This window comes from Zalophus californianus, chromosome 5 (genome assembly GCF_009762305.2).
Source record: "Zalophus californianus isolate mZalCal1 chromosome 5, mZalCal1.pri.v2, whole genome shotgun sequence".
Classification (NCBI taxonomy): Eukaryota; Metazoa; Chordata; class Mammalia; order Carnivora; family Otariidae; genus Zalophus; species Zalophus californianus.
This window is the reverse complement of record NC_045599.1, coordinates 10,186,994-10,208,981: the sequence shown is the minus strand read 5'-3', so window position 1 is coordinate 10,208,981 and position 21,988 is coordinate 10,186,994. Positions and strand designations below refer to the sequence as shown.

Genomic DNA, 21,988 nt, shown 5'->3' with positions numbered 1-21,988 from the left:
TCCCCCTCCTAAAATGGTCAGGGCTTCATAAGCAGAGCACTGATGGAACTGGATAGATTCATTTTCACATTCTCTCAGCCAAATCTACAAAACTGGTCTCTTTACATACAGCTACAAAGAACAGAAACAAATGCACAGCTATAATTTCAATCAATGCTACTGTCACCGGACATGGTCCTTGGACCCAACAACTGAAGAAACGAGGCTGGACCCCAAATTTAAAGGCACAGGCAAGGCGTTATTGGGCCAACACAGTCCTGACAAAGGTGTTGGACTGGCTCCGCAACAATGGTCAGGGAACTTTTGTTTGAAAGGGACCTAGGTGGAAAAGGAGTGATGCCCAAGCATGTGGAGGGGCAGGGAATCCCAGGAAAGTGGGTGCATGCGCAGGTGCGGTTGATAGAACAGGCTGCTTCATACTTGGTAGGTTGATTTGCATATTAAATCTCAACCTCTGGGTGTGTTTTTCAGCATTAAAATGAGGGCAGGGGAGCTGGTGAAAGGTCAGATTTGGCTGCCATCCTGTCCTTGGGTCAGTTTGAACAGATCTGGGCTTGCTCTTCCGTCCAGCTCATGCTGCCTTCTGCAAGAAAAGTGATTGACAGCCAGGAGGCGGTGTCCCCCGTGGCTGTTCCCAAGGTCCCCGACTGTCTCAATATCTAACTATCCTTTTACTCACGTTAATATAGAGTTTTTAATTCAAAGTCAAGCCAAATTACAAATAGCGAAGGCTAGGTTTTTTAGTGGAATAGAAACCATGATAGAAAAATGCCGCTGTGTAGAAAGAGCTTATGCTAAGAGAAGGCATGTTTATGAAACTGTTGTTAGTATTCAATGGCCCTACCACCTCCTCTAAGACAGGTTATTTTGCCCACACGGTCATTTATCCTCCCGGTAGAGTCAGAGGCTGAGGTAGCTATGGCTGTCCCCATTTCAAGGTGAGGACACAGGGACAGCTTAGGTGACTACTCTGGTTTACGGTCACCAAGATCACAGTAAGGTGTATGAACAGTTAAACATGGATCACTTATGTTAAGTCCCTGTGTTAGCAAACCAAGGCTTAGTACCTAACCTAAGGGCAGTTTCAACATCCCCTCCCCCATGCAACCTTCAACCAGCCAAACCAGAATTTCCTGCTCAGCACTAGGAGGTAATCCCTATGTAGACCGCTTTCACTCCCCTTAGGAAGGAGACCTTGCCTAAAAAGCAATGCATTCCTTGTTAATTCCTTCTCTACCCTGAAAAACCTTCCATTTTGTACAGCTCCTGGGAGCTCCCCTCAACTTGCTGGATGAGATGCTGCCTGATTCGTCAGTTGTTTAATAAAGCCAGTTAGATCTTCGGATTTACCTGGTTGAATTTTGTTTTTAACAGAACCCTAGATGCAGGGACCTGGGGTTTGCTCCCTGGACTGCTCAGCCGAATCAGACAAGACACCTGCCCTCTGGGGGCTGGCAGCGGAAGTAGGACTCAGAGCCTGATGCATGCTGCTCTATTAAAGGCCCCCGCCCCATGGCCCCCCCCCCCCGGAAGGCCACATATTGGACCAGACACTTTGCCGTCCTCCCACACCCTGACTGTCCCCATACCCATCATGCAGTCCTAACAACGGTCGTGATTCATGATGGCAAACACAACAAAGACAATAATAATGCTACAGTCTGTGTGATTACTATGTGTCCAGCACTGCACAAAGCTGGGAATGAATGCCAGTATAATCCTTACAGTGATTTCACAAGATATACCCTCTTCTTCCCATTGGACAGATGAGAAACTGAAGCTCAGCGTTGCTTATGTGTCAAAGTCACTGGGAAGAAGTTAGGAGAACCTGGGTTCAAGTTGAGTTCCGTTTCACGCCAGCGTTCATGATCACTCTGTTCAACTTCAGGGCAGCCAGAAAAAGGAGGAGGGCAGCCCCATCAAACTCATGAGGGGGTTGAGCAGGGAAGGTTACCTGGCAGAGAGGAGTCTTGGGGTGAATTTTCAAGCACCACCAGGATTTGGGCCAATAAAGGGGAAAAGGTATTCCAGGCACAGGGGCAAGGAACAGAGTGATATCTTTCGGGAACTGCAAGCGATTCAGCACTGTTGGAGCAGAAGTAGTATATTCAGTGGACAGGAACATGGCGGAGAGGGGCCGACAGGTAGATGGGAGCCAGATCCCAAGAGCTGAGTTGTGAAGTATGTGCGGTAAAGATGTCCCCCTGATGACAACAGAGGGCCCTGGAACCGGATGTGACAGGCTCAGCTTTACGTTTGGGGAAGGCATTCCTGCAGTGGGGAGGATGGACCACCAGAAAGAAGTGAGGGGGCCACGGGAAAGAAGCGGGGAGACTACTTTCATACACATTAAAAGCGATGAGGATAAAAGCCAAGGTAGAAATTCCCGAAAGGGGTTTTACGTGTTCCTATGAAATGATTCTAGTGTTTACAGTTTTCACGGATGGCATATTAACAACATATGCAATATTATACTCCAATCCGTGATTTCATGGATATGATTAGTTAAGATGAAGCTAAAAAAAGGGAACTGATTTAAAGAAAAATACTGAATCGGGGTGCCTGGGTGGCACAGTCGGGTAAGCGTCCGGCTCTTGATTTCGGCTCAGGTCATGATCTCAGGTCGTGGGATGGAGCCCCTCATCTGGCTCCTCACTCAACGGGGATCTGCTTGGGATTCTCTCTCTCTCTCCCTCTGCCCTTCGCCCCCACATCATGCACGCATGCTCGCTCCCTCTCAAAAAAATAGTAAATCTTAAAAAAAAGAAAAATACTGAATAAGTACTACAAATATTAAAATAGAAATACTATAACAATCTAATGTAGGATATAACATGATACTATTATTTTAATATATTTTATATAACATTCCAAATACATTGTATAATATACAACATAATTATTGTGTTAGGTTTTACATAGTATCGTTCTATACTATATATTCTATTATTGTACATGCAATATACTGTCACAGTGTAATACGTAAGTATATATTGTACAAGCATCAATGTAAGGTATATTATATGTAATACACTGCATATTCTAGTACCACAATATAAAATATGGTATATAATACAAATAATATAAATATAAAATAGTAAGTAAACATAGATAGAGTGGAGATTGTAGGAGGACCAGGGAGAAGTCTGAGTTCAGGAAACATAGAACTAAGGCATTTGAGAGTAAGTCACCAGAAAGCAGCCATAATGCAAAACATCTTTAGGATCCTGTGACTCTGCTGGGTCCCGGGAGGGGTGGGAGGCATGAGGAGGAGTCAGGTCCCTCCCTGGAGCCTGAGGAGGTCCGGGGAGCCCTTGCCAGGAGAGCAAATGGAGGGCAAGGAGAAGGCCTACGGGCAGCTGAGGGGGAGAGAAGATTATCTACAGGAAATAAAACTGTAATCGTGAGGGAAGAGAAATAAGCAAATTAATCAATTATCCATTCCAGACCTAAAGAAAAATTCCAGAAATCCAGACCTAAAGAGAAAAACCAACATTCTTTACTGCTTCCCAACTTCATGTGTGATTTTTTTTTTTCCTGGTAAAATACAGAGTTGGAGAACAGGTAACTCTACAACCCTTGCTTCCAAATAAGCAACAAATGAGCCTCTCTTCCTTGATTGAGGCCAGCCACACCCACAGGGTCTTGAGCCTGACCCCACCCCCAGCCCAGCTTCTGAGCCTAAGCTATGGGCACACCGAGGTGCAGACAGGACCAACCTCCCATTACTGGCCTCCTCCAGGAAAGAACCTTGAGCCCTGAGGTTCCTGCTCAGGCCCCTTCAAAAAGTTTTTTTTTTTTTAAGATTTTATTTATTCATTTGACAGAGAGAGCACAAGCAGGGGGGAGCAGCAGAGGGAGAGGAAGAAGCAGACTCCCCGTGGAGCAGGGAACCCGATGCGGGGCTTGATCCCAGGACCCTGGGATCATGACTTGAGAATGTTCTGTTTGTAAGCCTGTATATTGCATATGCCTGTAGGTCCTCCCTCCAACAGCAGGGACGCCTCCAAGGGTATCAGAGATCAGCATGTATGCACGACTCCTCCCTGAGGACCCGAGTCAGCTAGGGAATCCTGCTTGCTTGCCATGGCTGGAAATCTCAAAACACAGCATGTGTTCCCCCAGAATATTCCCAAATGGAAACAAGGCTAGGGGAGTGGAGAGGAATGGGTAATGTAAACACACCCAGCTGGGGCTTCGGAGATTGCTGGGTAGGGCAGGCTGCTCCTCTGAAGAAGAGATCCAACAGGCAAATTTAAAACAAAGTCAATGAGATGATTCTAAAATCCTGCTCTTCTTATCTTCTCGGTAAATAGGGACACATTTGTAGCACTTCATTGGAATGCCCCCCATTGTGATGAAGAAAAAGAGGATTAAGACCATCGACTGCTCTGACCCCACTGGAAATGGACAGGTCATCACTGACCCCACTGGAAACGGACAGGTCATCACTACACCACTAGAGGACAGAGGAGATGAGCAATGCAGCTAGAGCACACATGATGGGGGTCTCTGAGCTCATCAGCTCCATCCCACCAGCCCCCCAAGCCTCTCCCTTTGCAATTACTGAATGTGTTCCCATGTGGCAATGCCTCCTAATTCAGGTCTTGAAAATGAGCCTTCATCCCACCTCGCCTGCCAGTGAGCATCTCCCTGTGCCCACGTGCGCTCCCGCACAACGGTGGTGAGAAGACCTTTTCCTGCAGGAAAAGGTTTGCCACTGACCATGCTGTGTGGTCTCCCCACAGGATGTTCTGACACGGACTGGAGGGACCGCACATCTGCTCTCCCTCTGTGGCCAGTTGCATAAAGCTGCAATGAGCCGGACTTGGATAAATTATTTTGAAATAGCTGCCAGTGAAGCAACTGGTATACAGAGCACCGGACTAAGCAACACCATGAACATGACAGCAAGTGGGCTGGATCTTTGTCCCCCAATGCAAGGGACACCCAAGGGATGCATCCGAGGTATAAAGCAGAACCCAGCCAAAGCACAGCTGACAGGCAGGTGTGGTTGTCACAAGGATAAAGGAGAGTATGTAAAATAGATACGCTGAAGAAAAAAAAAAAAGAATATAGAAGATGGAACCTTTCTAAAATGATAAAAGAAATCTGTAAGAGCCCGTCAATCAGTGAGTTCCAAACCAAGAAAATTTTTTTAAAAGTAGTTTTCAGGGATGCCTGGGTGGCTCAGTCAGTTAAGCATCTGCCTTTGGCTCAGGTCATGATCCCAGGGTCCTGGGATCCAGTCCGGCGTCGGGCTCCTTGCTCAGCGAGGAACCTGCTTCTCCCTCTGCCCCTCCCCCTGTTTGTGCTCCTCTCTCTCTCTTTCTGAAAAACAAATAAAATCTTTTAAAAATAGTTTTCATCCCTAAATGCAAGTGCTATGGTTTCCTCTGCCCCCACCCCCAAAAAGCCAAGCAATTAGAGATTTCTCCTTGTATTGCTACTGCTTAATTTGTGAAAGTCTGGCCAAATGCCCTTTCATTAAGTATCCTTTTTGATATTGACAAATGAGAACAAATAGTGAAGTTCTGGACTGAAATACTAATGAGAAAGAAGTCGAAGGTCTGTTCAAAGTATTTTTCAACAGCAGCTTTAATGTTTGAAACATCAGCCACAGGTTGAAGCAGTGAGCTTAAAGCTTTCAACAGCGTATTTAGCTAAATAAATGTATCCCAAGCTATTCTCACTTCCAGAGACAGAGAGCAATTCATGCTCTTTGACATAAGAACTTTTCCCCCAATTATGGGGAGATTTACCGATATGAAAACGAACCTATGGCAAGTTTCTAAAAGCCAAAACTTTTAGCCTTAAAATTGCATTGCTAGGTCCACAGAAACTAGGTTTTCAGTCAAAAGCTCTGCCTGGGTGTGTGTCTAGAAGTAGAAGACTGCCTTTGTGAAAAAGCATGAGGTGACTATTATAAATCCCACGGCCATCACTTTTATATGCATGCCACTTCAATAACGCTCAGCCTATTATTTTTCAATATTTTCAATAATCCCTGACCTTAAGAATAAATCCAATACTAAGACACAATTTCCCTTAGCCACTTAGCAAAAAATTAAGCAGCGTAAGAATTAGTACCCATGTATTTATGAACCCTCATGACAATACACTCTACTGTCAGAAAAGGACTACCCAAGGTCAAAACCATGAAAAACACATGATAGTTGATTCAGTATGTTTGTGTCAAAACTAATATACAACCAAAATTCAGTATGTCTGTGTCAAAACTAATATGCAACTACTACACAGAACTTCCTTGGAAGACCAAAGCTTCCAGAAGGAAAGAAGTCTACCTCCATGACCATACAAATCTCAATAGCCAGATGACTTGGAAACAACTCCATCTTAACACCTACTGGATAAAACCACTACGGAGTAATACAGTATTGGGCAAATACGCTCAGAATATTCCAGAAAGCAAAGAACAAATTACCGCTGTAGGATACCGGCTGTCAAAACTCGTCGACAACAGTTCGGTTCAATGTTTATCAAGTCTGAACCCCAATGTGTTTCACAGATTCAAAAAGCCAAGCCCAAAGTTCACCATCAATAACACACTGTTCAAAAAGAGAGACTAGCATAATAGACTCGACTAATGACTATTTGATGTGGAACAGAAGAGAAGATGCAAGCTCTCTGAGAAACAGTCAATCCAATCACTGTACCAAGAATATTTTGAGATGTTACTTGCCATATTTACACACACAAATTCTCCACCCCTTCAGACCACTGTTCTCCAAGCACTGGGTGGGGAGTGGTGATGTACTAAACCAAACTCTTGCCAGAGACAAATCCAGTACAGAAAAGAACCAGGGTTTTTGATTTGCCTATCCTGTAGCCCTACAGTGAAGAGGGACAGAAATTCTGCCAATTACAGTCCTTTACACAAACACACACACACGCACGCACGCACGTGCAGGCAGGCACCTTTGCCTTTGGCTATTTACTACCTCCTTTCCTTTCAGCAGTGGGTTAATACCAGAACTTTCCATTATCCAAATGATTCCCTTTGCTTACTTTTCAGAGCACTTCACTTAACTCTTTTAAGTCACCAGGGTCCCAATTAGTGATGAGGAGATGCCATTAGCTAGGACCTGGATGCATGAAGGAGTTAATGGAGCTCACAAACAGCCTTATGTTCAGCATGAAGCCACACCGACTGTAGGTTTATGGGGGAAATGGCTGTTCTGGTAAAAACTGTTAGCCATAATGTTATAGTCCTTTAACACTTGTTAACAGACCTGAAACCGAATGGCCAAAATGAACACTTACCTTCTCAGAGAGCCAATTGCCCAGAGGAAACGTGTAAAGTAACTCAGTTAAAAAAATATTGGCTGCCTTCAGTTGATATCATAACTTCTATTTAAAAAAAACTGAACACACAGACACACACATTCTAGATTGTTAAACTAATGAACACCATTCAAATGCCCACTTTTTTTTCTGTTCCCATTCATAAGACTTGTAAAAAAAAGAAAAAAAAGAAATTGATTTTTTACAGCTTCCTATAATAAAAAAAAAAAAAGACGGGAACATCTGGGGACAAAGTTACCTGCCAATACCAGCACCCACACTGTTCCTACATCAATGTTAATTGTTAAACAGGGATACCCTTTTACAAACCTGGTTAGCTAGTAATTTAGAAACCAAGATCATGGGGACACAGGAAGGAAGACAAGGCCAATGACAAAGAAGCAAATTCCCAGACTCACGAGGTAGTACAGTCATCAAAATACTAACCAGTAAATGTGACCGAGAGGCTCCAGAAAACACTACATGAGGTGGTCTGTAAGCACTTTAAAAATGAAAGGATTGCTATAAACTTTGTGGGGGGACAATTTAAAAATCTGCCAATTGTCTTAAATAATATCCTTGACCTCAGTAACTTCTCTCTTAGCAATTTTTCCCTAAGAAACCATCAGAGGGGCTCACAAAAGCTCATTTGCAACAGTACTCATTCTATAAATGATTATAGGGGCACCTGGCTGGCTCAGTAGGCGGAGTGTGTGACTCTTGATCTCAGGGTTGTAAGTTTGAGCCCCATGCTGGCTGTAGAGACTACTTAAAAACAAAATCTTTTAAAAAATGATTTTAAATAGGTTTTCCCTACTTTTTAAGTGTCTAAAATAAGGGAAAGGATTAAATTGATTACAGCCATAGGACGGGGAGAAAAAAATTGGATCTATTAAGAAGGTTTAATGGTGGCTCAGTTGGTTAAGTGTCTGCCTTTGGCTCAGGTCATGTTCTCAGGGTCCTGGGATCAAGTCCCTCTCAGCAGGGAGTCTGCTTCTCCCTCTGCCCCTTCCCCCTGTTCATGCTCTCTCTCTGTCACAAAAATAAATAAATAAAATCTTAAAAAAAAAAAAAAGAATGTGTAACGGCATGGGGAAATCAACAGAAAAATCACATGAAAAGAATTCCAAATTTCTTTTTACAGATACATAGCACCTGATATAAAGACACACACACACACACACACCATCTACTTTGTGTAAATACATTAGAACAAAATAATAATTATCTCTAGGTGGTGAGACCACAATGACATTCTTTCTCGTGTTTTCTAGGTTTTCCGGTTTTCTAATATGAATAGTTATCAATTGTATAATCTGGAAAGGAAAACGAAATTTTTAAGAGGAAAGGCATTTGGTCACGAATCCTACATCACAACGCTTAAAATAATAAGCCCATCCGTCTTTTTTCCTTCTTGGATATTGTTAAACAGACGGGGAGATCACAAGATTACAGTTCTCACGGAATACGGGGATTCAGGGAGGGATATGACAGGCCTCGTGACATTCTGGTAGAGGAATGTGGGCTGCCTGATAGTCAGGGTTCACAGAGTTGTCATTACTTGAAAGGCTGTACCAAATATCATGAATGAGCAGATGTCTCACAGCAAAAAAGGCCCTAGTTCTGAGCTCTGACCATGATTCATGAACTCTTGCCTTGTGCACCGGTTCCCAAGGTCCATTTCTCACACTCACAGCTTAGCCAGAAGCCCGGAAGAAGTGTTAACGTGTCGATGGCAGGTGTGTGCCAACCGGGTAGGGCCGATAATATTGACCATGTTTCTGGAACAGAGTTTAGCGCTAATTTGGGTCTTGCCAATGGAGCAACTCTATAATGAGTCCATACACAGCGTTTTCCAAAGCGAAACAAGTGTTTTGTCAAGTAAACACTGGGATTATGATTCAAATAACTCTGACAGTCTGAAACCCGGGTCTGACACCAAGATGCTAGAGAAGAGGGCCCATAAAGGTGAAGCCACTCAGTTCCATAACAATTTTACAAGTCTTACTTGGCAGTGGTTCGCACAAAGCGATGACCATTGTAGACCAATAACGGTGGGTATCATGTAGCATCTTTGAGAAAGGGAGGCAAGAATCCCATCTGAAAGTCCTGGGTGCCTTTCTAACTTTCTAATTTGAAAAGGAAACTCAGCAAAACAGAGGTAAGGACAGAAGAATATGATCAGGGAACATTGTAAGTCTGATCAGGAATGTTCAAAGAAACTGGGACTATTTAATTAGGAGGGCGTTTAAGGGGAACTAACCAACGTTTAAATGTTTGCTCTGTGATTCTGCGAAGGGGGGGGACCAATTTATTCTGCTATACTGGAAACTGCAGTCTGTCTTCTGTCTCTGTCACTCCACTGAAAGTGTGCATCAAGGTCAGCAACGACCTTCAGTTTGTCAAATCCGAAAGGCACTTCTCCACCCCATTTTAACGGGCTTCACAGCGTGTGATACATAGCAACCCCCCCAACACTGCCTTCTCCACAGCAGGGACAATTCATCCCAACTCTTTTTGCTATTCCTCCTTTACACAACCTATAGATGTCCCGGGTTGATCAACTCTTGACCTTCTTCTCATCTTTCTTCTCACTCAACGACTTCATCAATTCCCGTGGCTTTAAACAGCCTCTATGCTAATGGCGCCCATTTAAATTTCCATTACACACTTTTCGTCTGAACCCTAGCTTCCCCTGTATAATCAGAAGCCTTTCAAATGTATTCTGCCAATACAAACCCCTGTCTCCACCTCCTCACCCTTCACTGTGGGTCTTCCCCTCTTGGTACATATACTCGGTTGCTCTGACCAGAACCCTTGGATCCATCTCTGCAACATCCCTTGACCTCACCTGTCACATCCCATCCAGTGCTAGGAAGCCCCCACTCTACCTCCAACATGGGTCTCAAGTCAGACTTCTCTGCATCTCCACCACTATTACCCCAGCCAAATGAGCATCACCTCTCACTATTAACTGGCTGGTCAAGAACTTCCTAGTCATCTCCAGGCCAGTCTCCTCAGAACATCAGAACAAAAGGTCCGCCCAAACAGTATGTTGGATCATGACTCTCCATGCTTTAAATAAACTCTTGACTTCCCCACTCTGTGCTTTGCAAAGGGAGAAAAAAAAAATCCCCAAATCCTTATCATGGCCTCAAGACCCTTCAATATCAGAATCCTACATCCTCTCTCACTCCACCCAGGACCGTTCTCTTGTTCTCCCCCTGGCTTGGGCCACACCGGTTTGCTCTCATTTGTTTAAGTGCAGGAAACTGCTTTTGGTCACGAGGCCTTAGCACAAATTGTTTCCACAGACTCTGCCAATTGCTGACAATGTCTTTTCTTGTAGGTCTCAGTTTCAAAGTCAAATCCTTGGAGAACACTCCCCCCGAGGACCCGGTCGGATGTGTAACCACCCCTCCTTACCTCCAAGTATTTTTTATTTCAGCCCTTTCTATCCTCTCATGACACTGATCACAACTTCCCAGGACTGTGTTTCTTAACGTCTGCCTCTCTCCTGAACCCTGCGTCCTTGGAATGTCAGTTGCAAGAGGCAAGGGACCTTCCTGTCTTCTCCGTTGTCTCTGCAAAGCTCAAAACCTTTTAACACGTTGAGCGTGGAAGGCATAAAACCAGGCTTTACCTCAACCTAAAGAAAATCTTCCTGAAAGTAAGGGTTGTCTGGCCTTGGAACAGACAGCCTTGGACAGGCGAAGTGCCTGCCAATCGTGGGAAGAGGGTTCAAGCAAGAAAGTGGGTGACCACTTTTCTCTATGACATAAAGGGATTTTCCAGGCTGGCTGGGATACTGGGCCAGATCATTCCCTCCATGCACTTTCTAGTTTCATAAATAGCATTCGTAAGGAGTTTCAGGGTAAAATTAGACTCCCAAAGTAGCAGACATCCTATTATCTTTTCTTGCGTGGAAATTCGTTCTGAAGTAGCCCCACAAAACCAGTTTATAACCTGGCCAGAAGTAACTTCCTGAGGTTAAATCAGTGTAGGCTCCCTCTGTACACCCCACCAGATGTGGTTTGGGATGATGACAGCCCACAGTGTCCCTTTTTCCACGGTGCACAAAACATGGCCCAGAAACATGCTGGCAGACCAAGGAAACCCATTTGCGGTAAACCTAAAGTTGCACTCTTCCACTCATTTGTGATGCTGGTCTGTAAACACACCAGGATATCACTTTATTTAGCGTCACACCCATTAATAATGCAGAGCTCTTCACACGGGCAGGCAGGGAAAATTAGTTCTGAGTGATTTCGTTACTACAGTGTCGACACGAAGTCAAAGGGACTGAGAGTCCCATTACAACCGATGTAGAAGCCACTGGCCACTGCGGTATCAGCTGTGGAGCTAACCAACAAGGCAATTCAGGCAAATTTCCCATATCCCCATCATTTGGAGTCTCACAGTTAACCCGCAATTCTCATCTATTTCGCTGACGAGAGCAGAGACCTAAAGACCAACCGAAGATAACCTCCTTCTACTTTTGCAGCTTCCTCTATCTCTAAATTTTTTTAAGTAAAAAAATTAAAGTGTAGCAACTATTTGCCTCTGGTGGCCTCCTTCCAGGGACTGTTAAATTTGTTGGCAGATCAGATAAGGCACCCCCAGAGATCACACGTTGTTGCAAATAAGCCTATGAGGCCATGAGTTTGTCCTTAAATTTTTTCTCCAAAAAATTTTTTTCAGGCAAATCAACTTTTTAGACTTCAAAAATCCAAAGACCTTTATTATAATATCCAGTGTTAACAATACTGTGGAGGAATAATGTGTGGGGATGCGGGGAATGTAAACTCTTCTGGAAGGGCTGGTGGGCAAAGGGCCTTCCCTTTTGAAACACAAATGCCCTTGGATTCAGTGATTTGACCACTGGATATTCACCATATGCGTGTACTCTAATGAGCAGTTTAAAATGAGTATGCAAGAACGTTCATTTGTAGTACTGTTTATAATAGCAAAAACCTAGAACACTCGAAATGCCTATGAGTGAACTGCAGTACATCCATAAAATAGGATCATATGCAGGTGCTAAAAGAGAATGAAACAGGTCTCTATGTGCTGAGGAGGCAAAACCTCCAAGATATATCACGGAATAAAAGCCAGGTTTGTCTGTATCTAAACACATCTAAAGATGCAATTCTGAAAACTCTGGAAGAGTATACGAGAGCCTTCAAAGCAGTTGCCCCTCAGAAATAGGTCGGAGAGGATAGAGAATGTGACTATCTCGTTTCTTTGAAACTCTTCCGTACTGTTTGTTCTGACTATATGTGCTATTATTGTACTCATAAGAATAGCTAGATGCCATATTATCTGCATGGCCTGGAAGCATCTACTTGCTCTCTGTAGGAGTGGGAAAGGGAGCATGCTTTCCCAAGCTCCACAAGGCAAACCAGAGTCTGCTAAGTGGGTGCCTCACCACTCCTCTCCAGAGCCTTCAGACTTCACTAAGGCCCTTGTCCTCACTCACTCCTTCTTCCTTTGCGCAGCCTAGATGCATGAGTAAAGAGAAAGTTTAATTTTTGTTCTTCAAGTTTGGGGCGCCTGGGTGGCTCAGATGGTTAAGCGTCTGCCTTCAGCTCAGGTCATGATCCTGGAGTCCTGGGATCGAGTCCCGCATCAGGCTCCCCGCTCCTTGGGAGCCTGCTTCTCCCTCTGCTTCTCTCTCTCTCTCTCTCTCTTCCTCTCTCATGAATAAATAAATAAAATCTTTAAAAAAAAATTAATTTTTGTTCTTCAAGTTTAAGATCGATGTCCTCCATCACTGAAAAGCTAAGTTGAAAGAGAAGGAATTATCCCACTGCAAAAGATACCAAAGAACAACCAGTGTTTCCTCTGATGCTATGTATTACATAATTATATTATTCCCAAGAGAAAATAAAAAAAAAATGTGTTTAACTTTAAAGTATGTACCAGACATTCTTCCAAATCCCATGAGAACCAGGCAGATCAAGGTCCAAGGGGCTTTCTTTCCCAATTTAGAATTTTGTATTTGTCTCTCTCAAAATACTACACAACTCTGTCAACTAAAATTGCTTCCACATGAGAAATTCAAGTAGACTGAAGTTGAAAAGATGGCAGTGAAATCTAGATTCAAATTTTCTGATGTTGAAGATCTTAAAGGGTATTTGAACTTGACTGTGTACTTGCTCCATCCAAGACACACTCCCAATCCCACAGAGAAGGAGGGGAGGTAAAAAGGAAAGTGACAGGACATCATGCCTCTGTTTTTCCTATTATTTGACCTGAGACATGAGAAGGAAAAGCCACTTATTTAGTATCAAGTGACCTTTCCAAATCACATAAAAACAGTCTCTAGAGTGCTTTTGCTTTGTCGGAAGACCGAGATACATAGGCATTTACTGAAGTTTATTTCTTTACTCATCATTCATTCGTGGATGGGATTTTGTTGTTGTTGTTTATTTTTGCTTTTGTTGCTTTGGCTTTACTGATGGATATAGAAAATAAAGCCAAATGTCTACTGGGAAAAAAGTCTAACATCTACTGAGCTGAAAAACTGCTCCCACTAAATCCGATTTTGTGTAAGCATTCTGACAAGCAGACACACAAAGTGAGTTCATTTTTGGTTGGGGGGCGGGGAATTCAAGTAATTAGTGAAATGTACAGACTAAGACCTGGTGCACTGAGCTGTCTGTGGTACTGAAAAAGGACACCAAGGCTGCAATGTACTGAGCTCTGTTCTTTCAAAGCCTCTTCATTGCACTATTTTAATTCAGGCACTTCCGACCATGACTCACCTGAACCGTCTTATTTTGCCCGAGTGTGTATAAACATTTTATAAAAGGTCACACTGACTTGCTTTCCAAGGTTCTCCATGGAAATGTCAGGGCCTCCCCAAGCTTCATTAAGCCATTCCAGTGGACAGAGAGCCAGAACCCTGGCTAGGACACTTTGCCTGAACGTGGTGAGAAATCCTACCATGGACCAGAAAGCCACACTCAGCTAGCGCTCACTACCCAATCACCACGCTGGTATGCTAAACAGAAAAAGAAAAACTGTCATTTTAGACAACATGCTACATCCAAACACAGGCTCTGATTGGCAACAGAGTTCTTTCACTCAAAGCTACTCATTATGTTTGGAATTGTTAACAGTAAACTGAGAAGTGCCTTCTTGCTTAAAACTTATGAAAGAAATACACCTACAGCAGTAACATCAATAAGTAAAAAAAGGGGGGCCACAATGCATCTTTTCCCACATAGATACATATGCCTGTGCACTTAGTTTCACTGAGCTTCAAGTTCAACTATTTTGCCAATATGGCTGACTCGAATATCTGGATAAATTAAGTGTTTTTCTGTGCCTGACTTGTAGCTCAGGGTCCTCAAGTTTATTTGGTCCTCTTCCACTTTATATTTTTGTAAAAGCATCTCAGATAAGCATTTGGAGCTTCATCTTGAGAAAGAAATCCCCCTTAGATAAAACATGGAGTGAAAAAGCTACAACCAAAACAAATTAATGATACTACCCAAGCATCAATTTTGAAATTTAAGTGTGGATGGTTTAACAGAAACTATGTATCATGTAAAATAAACCCAGTTTAAAAAAAATCTAACATTCTGGGATATTTATGTTGCCCCAACAGTAAAGAAATTCATGGTGCTTACAAGTTTTAGGGGAACAGCATATGTCCTCATTTTTGTCACCAACCCTATAAATCTTCTAATCAATAGATCCACGCATTTGTGCAACAGAAATAGTCCTCAAAATGAGCCAGCAAGTGGAATTCCAAGTGTGAAAAATCTGGAAAAATTTGAGTTCCTGTATTTTTATTAGTGTCTAGAAGTTTCAAGAGTTCTAACATGGCATTAAAAAAATTTTAATAATACATAACATTTGGCTACTCCTCGCAAACTCCTATAAGTTATCTCAAAAAACCTCCCAATAATTCTTAAAAAGTCAGTGTTTTCAGGGGGACGCTTTGCTCTCGATGGGAATATCGTCCAACGTCTCCCCAACGAATGCTCGTTTAGCTGTGCGCTTTTCAGAAGGACCGAGCAGCTGTATGAAAGCTAATGCTCAATAAAAACACCAGCAAGTTCTCTCCAGCTGAATGAAGGAAAACCACTCCAGTCACCAAGCCAAAAAAAAAAAAAAAGTTGTTTTAAATACTTGATTTTTAAAAATACCTGAGAAGATTTTACAGCAACCTTTTAAATTTAATCTATTCATCAACCAAACTTGTAGAGAGAAACAACGGGCCAAAAAAAAAAAAAAAGTGCTCATGTTTCGGGGCCTCTGGCAAGTAACAGAGTGCAGTAGGAAGCTATCTGGACTAGAAGCTGGAGGACAGGGCCTGGTCACACTCTGCCCTGTTTAGCTGTGCCATCTGGCAAGCTACTCACCTCTTCTGACTTCGGGTTCCCCATCTGTAAACTGAGTCAAAGGACCATTCATTCTATTTTGTTCCTCCCAGGTCTAAGTATCTGCTCTTGAAGTCAAAATGAGAAGATGCACTCGTTATGGGTAAGCCACATTTTAGCATCATTTAAGAATGTTTGAAAGAATCTCAGAAGCTCAGGATCACAAGCCCTGAATTAAAATGGACCTTCCTGTAAATTATTAAGAAGTTGGAGTTCTAGTGTGTGTTCGCCTTGTTTCGCCAAGGCAGTTTGATTACTTACCTCTAAATAGTCTCACTCTTTCTAATTCTCATTCGCTAACTTTCTCCCTTTGGAAGGACATCGTTCAAAGTCTTTGCAAATGTGAAAGTAAGATGAAGTCATTCTCCCTGCTCCTTTGGGGTTTTGCTTGCACAATAGTTAAAATTGGTTTCTTCCATATTTGGTCCGTACTAGCTAATGACTAACCTCAAACTGATTTAACATAATTAATATTAAATTATTTAAATGGCAAGTTCTATATGATGTTTTAAATTTAAAGGCAACTCCTAACGGGAAGCACCCTAAACTGAAGGGTTTAAGAGTTCCAACAAATATCCAACAACAGCTCCAAAAAAAAAGCAAAAAATACGTATTAGTGTAGATTCTAAACTGGAAAATCCCAACCTTACTTCATTTTTGAAAACTCTAGTTATTTTAATTCACAAACTTGAATATTCCTTTGACTGAAGTCTACAGCAAAGTAAACAACTCCAAAGATGACCCATAAATTTTATACGAGTATTTTGAAATTGTTAGTAATAGCCAAATCCAACAATAGAGTTCCTGGCTACATTTAAACAAAACATTTCCTAACAAGACTGCTCACAAGGGCAGTGGCCTTTGCTCTTAAATGACTTTTTTTTAAAGGGCAACGTAATGATTGTAGCTAAAAATCTACCAAACCACCACATATACAGAATTTGTATTCTAACCTTAGGATGGATTTTGTTTGTTTGTTTGTTTAATGTCCGGGGATATAGAAAGAGTCTGAGTTTTTCTCATGTCTCATTTACGTATCTTAGGAATATCATGAGCCTATTTTCTTCTCTAAGCTACATTAGAGAAGATGATACACAGAGATGGACACTATCTTCCATAATGACGCACCCAGGGGGAATAGGTGTATCAAACAAGAATTTGCCTTTACCCTACAGATGAAGGCTAGTACCTAATTGGCCTTAAGGAAAACAAATGCAGGGGCTGATTTAGAGAAGTAGATCCACCTGAAGAAGAGAGGGGGCAATCTTAAGGGTTTAACAAATACAACCCAGCCTATTTACATGCTGCACTGTTTTGTTTTGAACTTCTTGAAAGAACAGGTTAGGTGCTAAGGCAAGACTACAGGGTGTCTTCTGTAACCTCAAGCAAGGACAGGAGGGTTTGGGGGAAAAAAGCTGCCTTGGGCTTCCCCAAGCCAGCGGCAGCAGCGCTTTGGGTCATTCATAAATAGCAGAATCTGAGTTACCTGTATTTCCCTGGCGTGGTACACAATGATCAGCCCGAGCAGGATGATTGTGGAGAGACTGATAAGGCATTTCAGAGCTAAGGAATACAGTGACGCCTGCAACACAGTCAGACAGAAGCACTTTTAAGAAACCAGTACTTTTAACCACCTTCCAGGGCCCCCCCTACCCCCACCCCGGGATGGGGGTCAGTCAGCTCCCAGCCAGCGAATGTGAACTCCCAGGAGGAGAAGGAGGAGGAGAGCACCTGTCTTGGCCCTGTGATCTGTCAGATCACCTGGCCTCAAAGGGAAGTGAGAGGGGAGCAAGGCAGGCGGATGGCCAGGCAGCCGGTCCGCACCATCAGACTCAAGCGCAGATCCCGGCTCTGCAAACCCGGAGGGAGTTATTCCCGAGTTTAAGCGCTTTGGGTTGAAAGGGGCCTCCTAAATCCCGAGCACCTGGAAAGCAACAGAGCATGCTTTCCCCCACTGACTCCTGGAACCATTTACTTAATGTGCCCAAAGGCGCTGGGCACTCACTGCCTCCAGGACTTCGGCTCCCTCTCTAGAGTTGCCTCGAGGCTTAGGGGTGCGCGTCGGAGCCGTGCTCGCTGTCCCGGCGGGCACCTGCGACCGTCCTGCGGAGGCTCGGAGCTGGCAGGCAGGGAGTTCCCCCTGGGGCCCATCCCACCCACCCGGCGTCCGGTCCCCGCGGCCCCGGAAGGCTGGGCAAGCGGTTCGAGCGCCTACCTTGTCGTAGGCGCCCCACGACAGCTCGGTCTCGATGACCATGACCACGATGCCGAACATGCCGAAGATGAGCGCGTAGTCGCTGAGCCGCTTGCGCTTCTCGAACAGGGCGCGCCGGTGGCCTAGCTTGTAGCCGATGTTCTGGTTCTTCTTTTTGCTGGACTTGGTGCCACTGCTGTTGCCATGCCCGCCGCCGCCGCCGCCGCCGCCGCCTCCAGCGCTGCCGCCCGCTCCGTAGAGCGCCAGGTTATTGGAGTTGTTGTGCTCCGGCTTAGACACCACGATCTCCGGGGCTGGGGACGAAGCGGCGGCGGCGGCCGCGACGGCGGCGGCCGCAGCTGCAGACGGGGAGGACGCGCCGCCACCTCCTCCGACGGACGCGGGCGGCTGTAAGGGCTGCGCCTCCGAGTCCATCTCGTGCAGGTTCCGGCGGGACGCGCTCAAGTTGCTGAGCGGCCGCATGACGCCCCCGTTGTACCTGCAGCTGCTCATGGCTATTTCGGTGAAGGGGTTGCTCTCGCGGCGCGCCTGGGGCTGGTGGTGCTGGTGGTGCGCCGGGGGCGGGTGGTGGTGGTGGTGGTGCGAGAGCGGGGGCCCGGAGCCCAGGCTGCCGAGGCTGCCCGTGGGGCTGGCGGCGGGCTGCAGGCTGTGGCACTGGTGGTACTGGGAGGCGGACGCCGGCTGCTGCGTGTACTGCTGCCGGAGCGCACTGGCATGGCTGGACGGCGTCAGCTCGCTCACATTGAGCTGGCTGCCCCGGCGCGACGAGCAGCAGCAGCAGCACGACGAGCCCGACAGCGGCGAGGAGGTGCGGGTCCGGAAGGCGCCGCCGGGCGAGGAGGTGCGGAGCAGCAGGGACAGGTTATCCCCCGCCCCCGCCCCCGCCGCCGGGACACCGGAGGAGGCGCAGCTGTTGCACCGGAGGCATGGGCTGCTGCCGCCGCTGCCCGGCGGCTGGTGCGCGAGGTGCGGCTGGTGCTGAGGCTGCGGGAGGGACGCGAAGGGCGCGCACGCCTTGTCCTGGCTCTGCTGCTGCTGCTGGCAATGCAGGTGTGAAGAGCGCGGCGGCGGTGGCGGCTGTTCTGAGAAGAAGCCGCGCTGGAACTGCAATGGGGTTTCCATGTCAGGGCTGTTAAAGCTGCAGGGAGACCAGGCGGTGGTGCACCCTGCGCAATGCGTTATGGTCGGGAGCGGGGACTCCTGCCGCTGGTGCGAGGAAGGGCCCATGCCGGCTCCGGTAGAATCCAGGCGGCGAGTCCGATTGGTTGGGCGCACCAAAACAATGGGCATGACATCACCTGCGGGGACCGAGACTGAGTTTGCGGCGCGCGCGGCTGAGGGGAACGTGTGTGTGTGTGTGTGAGAGAGAGAGATGGGGAGGAAGGAATCTGCAGGATGAGAGCCCAGGGGATAGCAGGCCACGGCGGGGGGGAGGGCACCTGCTGATTGGGAGCGCCGGTGAGCACCACCAGGGATGGGGAGCCCCCAGGCAGTGCAGCTGGGCTGCAGTGGGGAGAAGAAAGGGGCGTCCCTCCCTCCCTCGCGGCCGCCCCCCTAGCTAGTGCCGGACGCGCAGTCTGGATCACCTGCGCCGGGCACTGCAGCACGTTGGGCCACCCCAGCCGTGGGTCAGGCGCGGGGACAGTGCGGAACCCCTGCCACTTGTCCGCCCGCGTGCACACCTCGTAGGGCTGCGTAGGGCTGCACAACAGCGGCCCCCTCGGCGCACGCCCACCTCTCCCTAATCGTCCCGCGGAGAGTGGGCCGCCGGCTGCCCGCCAAAGAACTGCGGGGGCACCGGCTTTGGGGAGAAAAAGTTTGGCGACTGGCTACGCCAGTGCAGCAGGGCTTGGGGAGAGGCCCGGGGCCTGAGCCCCGGTTTGGTCGCCGCGAGTTCAGGGCGGGCCCCGCGCCCGGATCATCCCCAGTCGCTCGGCTCCGGCGCCCGGGAGTCGGTATTGGCTGCGCCGCGCTCCGGCCCGAGTGCGCTGCGGCGCGGGGAGGGTTAACCGCCTCGGCACCCGGGCCGGGGGAGGGTGGGGGCGGGGCCGGAGGAGGGGATCCCCACCGTCCGCGGGAGAAGCCCGCGCGGGCTTCCCGGGTCCCCCTGGCGGGGACGGAGGACTTTCCCAGCTACCGCCCGCTCACATTTGCGCCTTCTGCGGAACATGAGGGGCTGGCGCCCCCGGCCGCCGGGTCCCTGGACTCGGGCGCTCGGGCGCTCAGGCCCTCCGGCCGCCCCAGTGGGTAGGTCCGCGGGCTTCTCCGGCGGTGGAGGGGCGGCTTGCTCGAGGGTCTGGGGTCTGCTCAGCGACCGCCGGCCACCAGCGCCGCCTCTGTTCCTCTTCCTCCTCCCCACCTGCAAAGCACAGACACAAAGCAAAGGCGGGTCACAGATGCGCAAACCCTGAGCCTCTCCTTGGCCGAGCCCCGACTGCGGCGGCGGGTGGGAGAGGGGCCTGGCCGAGTCGCCTCCTTCGTAACAGCCTGGCTGGGAAATTATTCATAACGAAAACCCCGGCTGAGTGTCCACTCCGGGGCCAGTGCTGGAGTTTTGCTAGGGTCAGGTATAATTATTTACTTTCTAGTAAACCAATAAAAATTGCATTTTGTGTCTCACGGATTTCCTGCAATGTGTTCTTCTCTTAGGGGATATACCAACACAAAGCGGTAGGGGACCCTTTTCGAGGATTGTTACTGCTCTCTCTTAAGTGCTTCTCCTTCTTATTTCTTTATACATTGAAATTCCAGTCTCCCCGAAAAGGACATGGAAGGAACTAGCCAGCTGAATATCCGTTTCCATTGTAAATCGTAATCTGAATGCATGATTTTTATGATCGAGATTATAATGATTTAGACCAAGAAATTAGAGCGTAAACAGATCACCCTCATTAGGTAATTGGAATTCTCAGCTGGATCCAATTTCTTGATATTCTACTCGGCAGCTGCCCTAAAGTTGCTTACCAGGTACCTTGTCCTAAGAGTGTGTGTGTGCGTTTTCAATACCATGGAGTGAATAATTCATTTTAGGCTATCTTTTGGACATGGGTTAAACAATTTTAATTTTTTGTACGTGCAAGTAAACAGATCCAGAAGAAAAAAAAAGGACAGGGTTACTTTTAGGTTCATAGCCCTCCGCCTAAGATAATGAGTACTGTCAGAAATTTTATTTTTCAATAGTCTTGGTCAAGAGTAGAATTTGAAAAGTGGAGCCAGCATTTTATGTTTGTACCCTGTCCTGATTTTTGGCAATTCAATAAAACTTGTTTAGAATTATGAAGCTCACCGGATCACTGGGGTAGCTGAGTAGATAATGCAAGAATTGCGCAGTGAGCATGGCCATTAAAAACAATTCTAATGAGCTGAGTTTGAAATTACAATGAAAGCTTCCAGATTAAGTTATTCACCTTCTGGGGTGAAACAAAATTCAACTCAAGCACAAAAATCATACATTTATTTTCACTATACAACACATTCTATAGGCTTCTGCTAGTCTCTCTATGCAGCTGAATTGAATGAAAAGTTTGATTCCTTTTTACAAATTAAAGTCAAGAAGTGTTACCATGGGAAATTAATACTTTCCTTAGCCTTTCATAAATTTAGATGAAAGAGGACATCGATGCCTCCCCAAATATCAGATTGTTGCCAGCGTCCAGTTAGATACAAGGTTCTAGAATGACTAAAACCCCATAAGTAATGGCTACATTCTATGTTTCAAACTGACTTTCTCAAATAGCAAGTTCAAGACTTCAAATAGAGGTTGCATAAACAAAATAACAGGGACAAAATGTTGTATCTTTTGCCCTGTATATCTCTGTGCCTTGGTCTGGGATTACGTGCAGTACCATTAATCATACAGAAACAAAGAATGTTTACTAAGATTTATGACAATGATGTATGGAGTTCCCATTGCTCACAAAGCGGACTCGGGAGAATGGGATGCACAGAGTAAGAAAGAAATGGAGATTTGACCCACAGCATGAGGAATTGTCAGAATACCAAAAGTCATTTAAAAAAAAAAAAACACTCATGAGGGGCGCCTGGGTGGCTCAGTCCTTAAGCATCTGCCTTTGCA

General features: G+C 46.1%; 1 protein-coding gene across 1 annotated transcript in view; it reads right to left on the bottom strand.

The window, feature by feature from the left end:
- The window catches only part of KCNN2 (potassium calcium-activated channel subfamily N member 2), a 142,993-nt gene extending 123,860 nt beyond the window's left edge, over positions 1 to 19,133 (bottom strand). Inside the window, exons 1-2 of the mRNA XM_027605754.2 lie at positions 17,914 to 19,133; positions 17,185 to 17,280 (exon numbers count right to left, since the gene is read on the bottom strand). Of these exons, the coding sequence (XP_027461555.2) occupies positions 17,185 to 17,280; positions 17,914 to 19,035 (1,218 nt within the window). The 5' untranslated portion in view covers positions 19,036 to 19,133. The remainder of the gene's footprint in view (positions 1 to 17,184; positions 17,281 to 17,913) is intronic.
- Between the last annotated feature and the right edge of the window lie 2,855 nt (positions 19,134 to 21,988).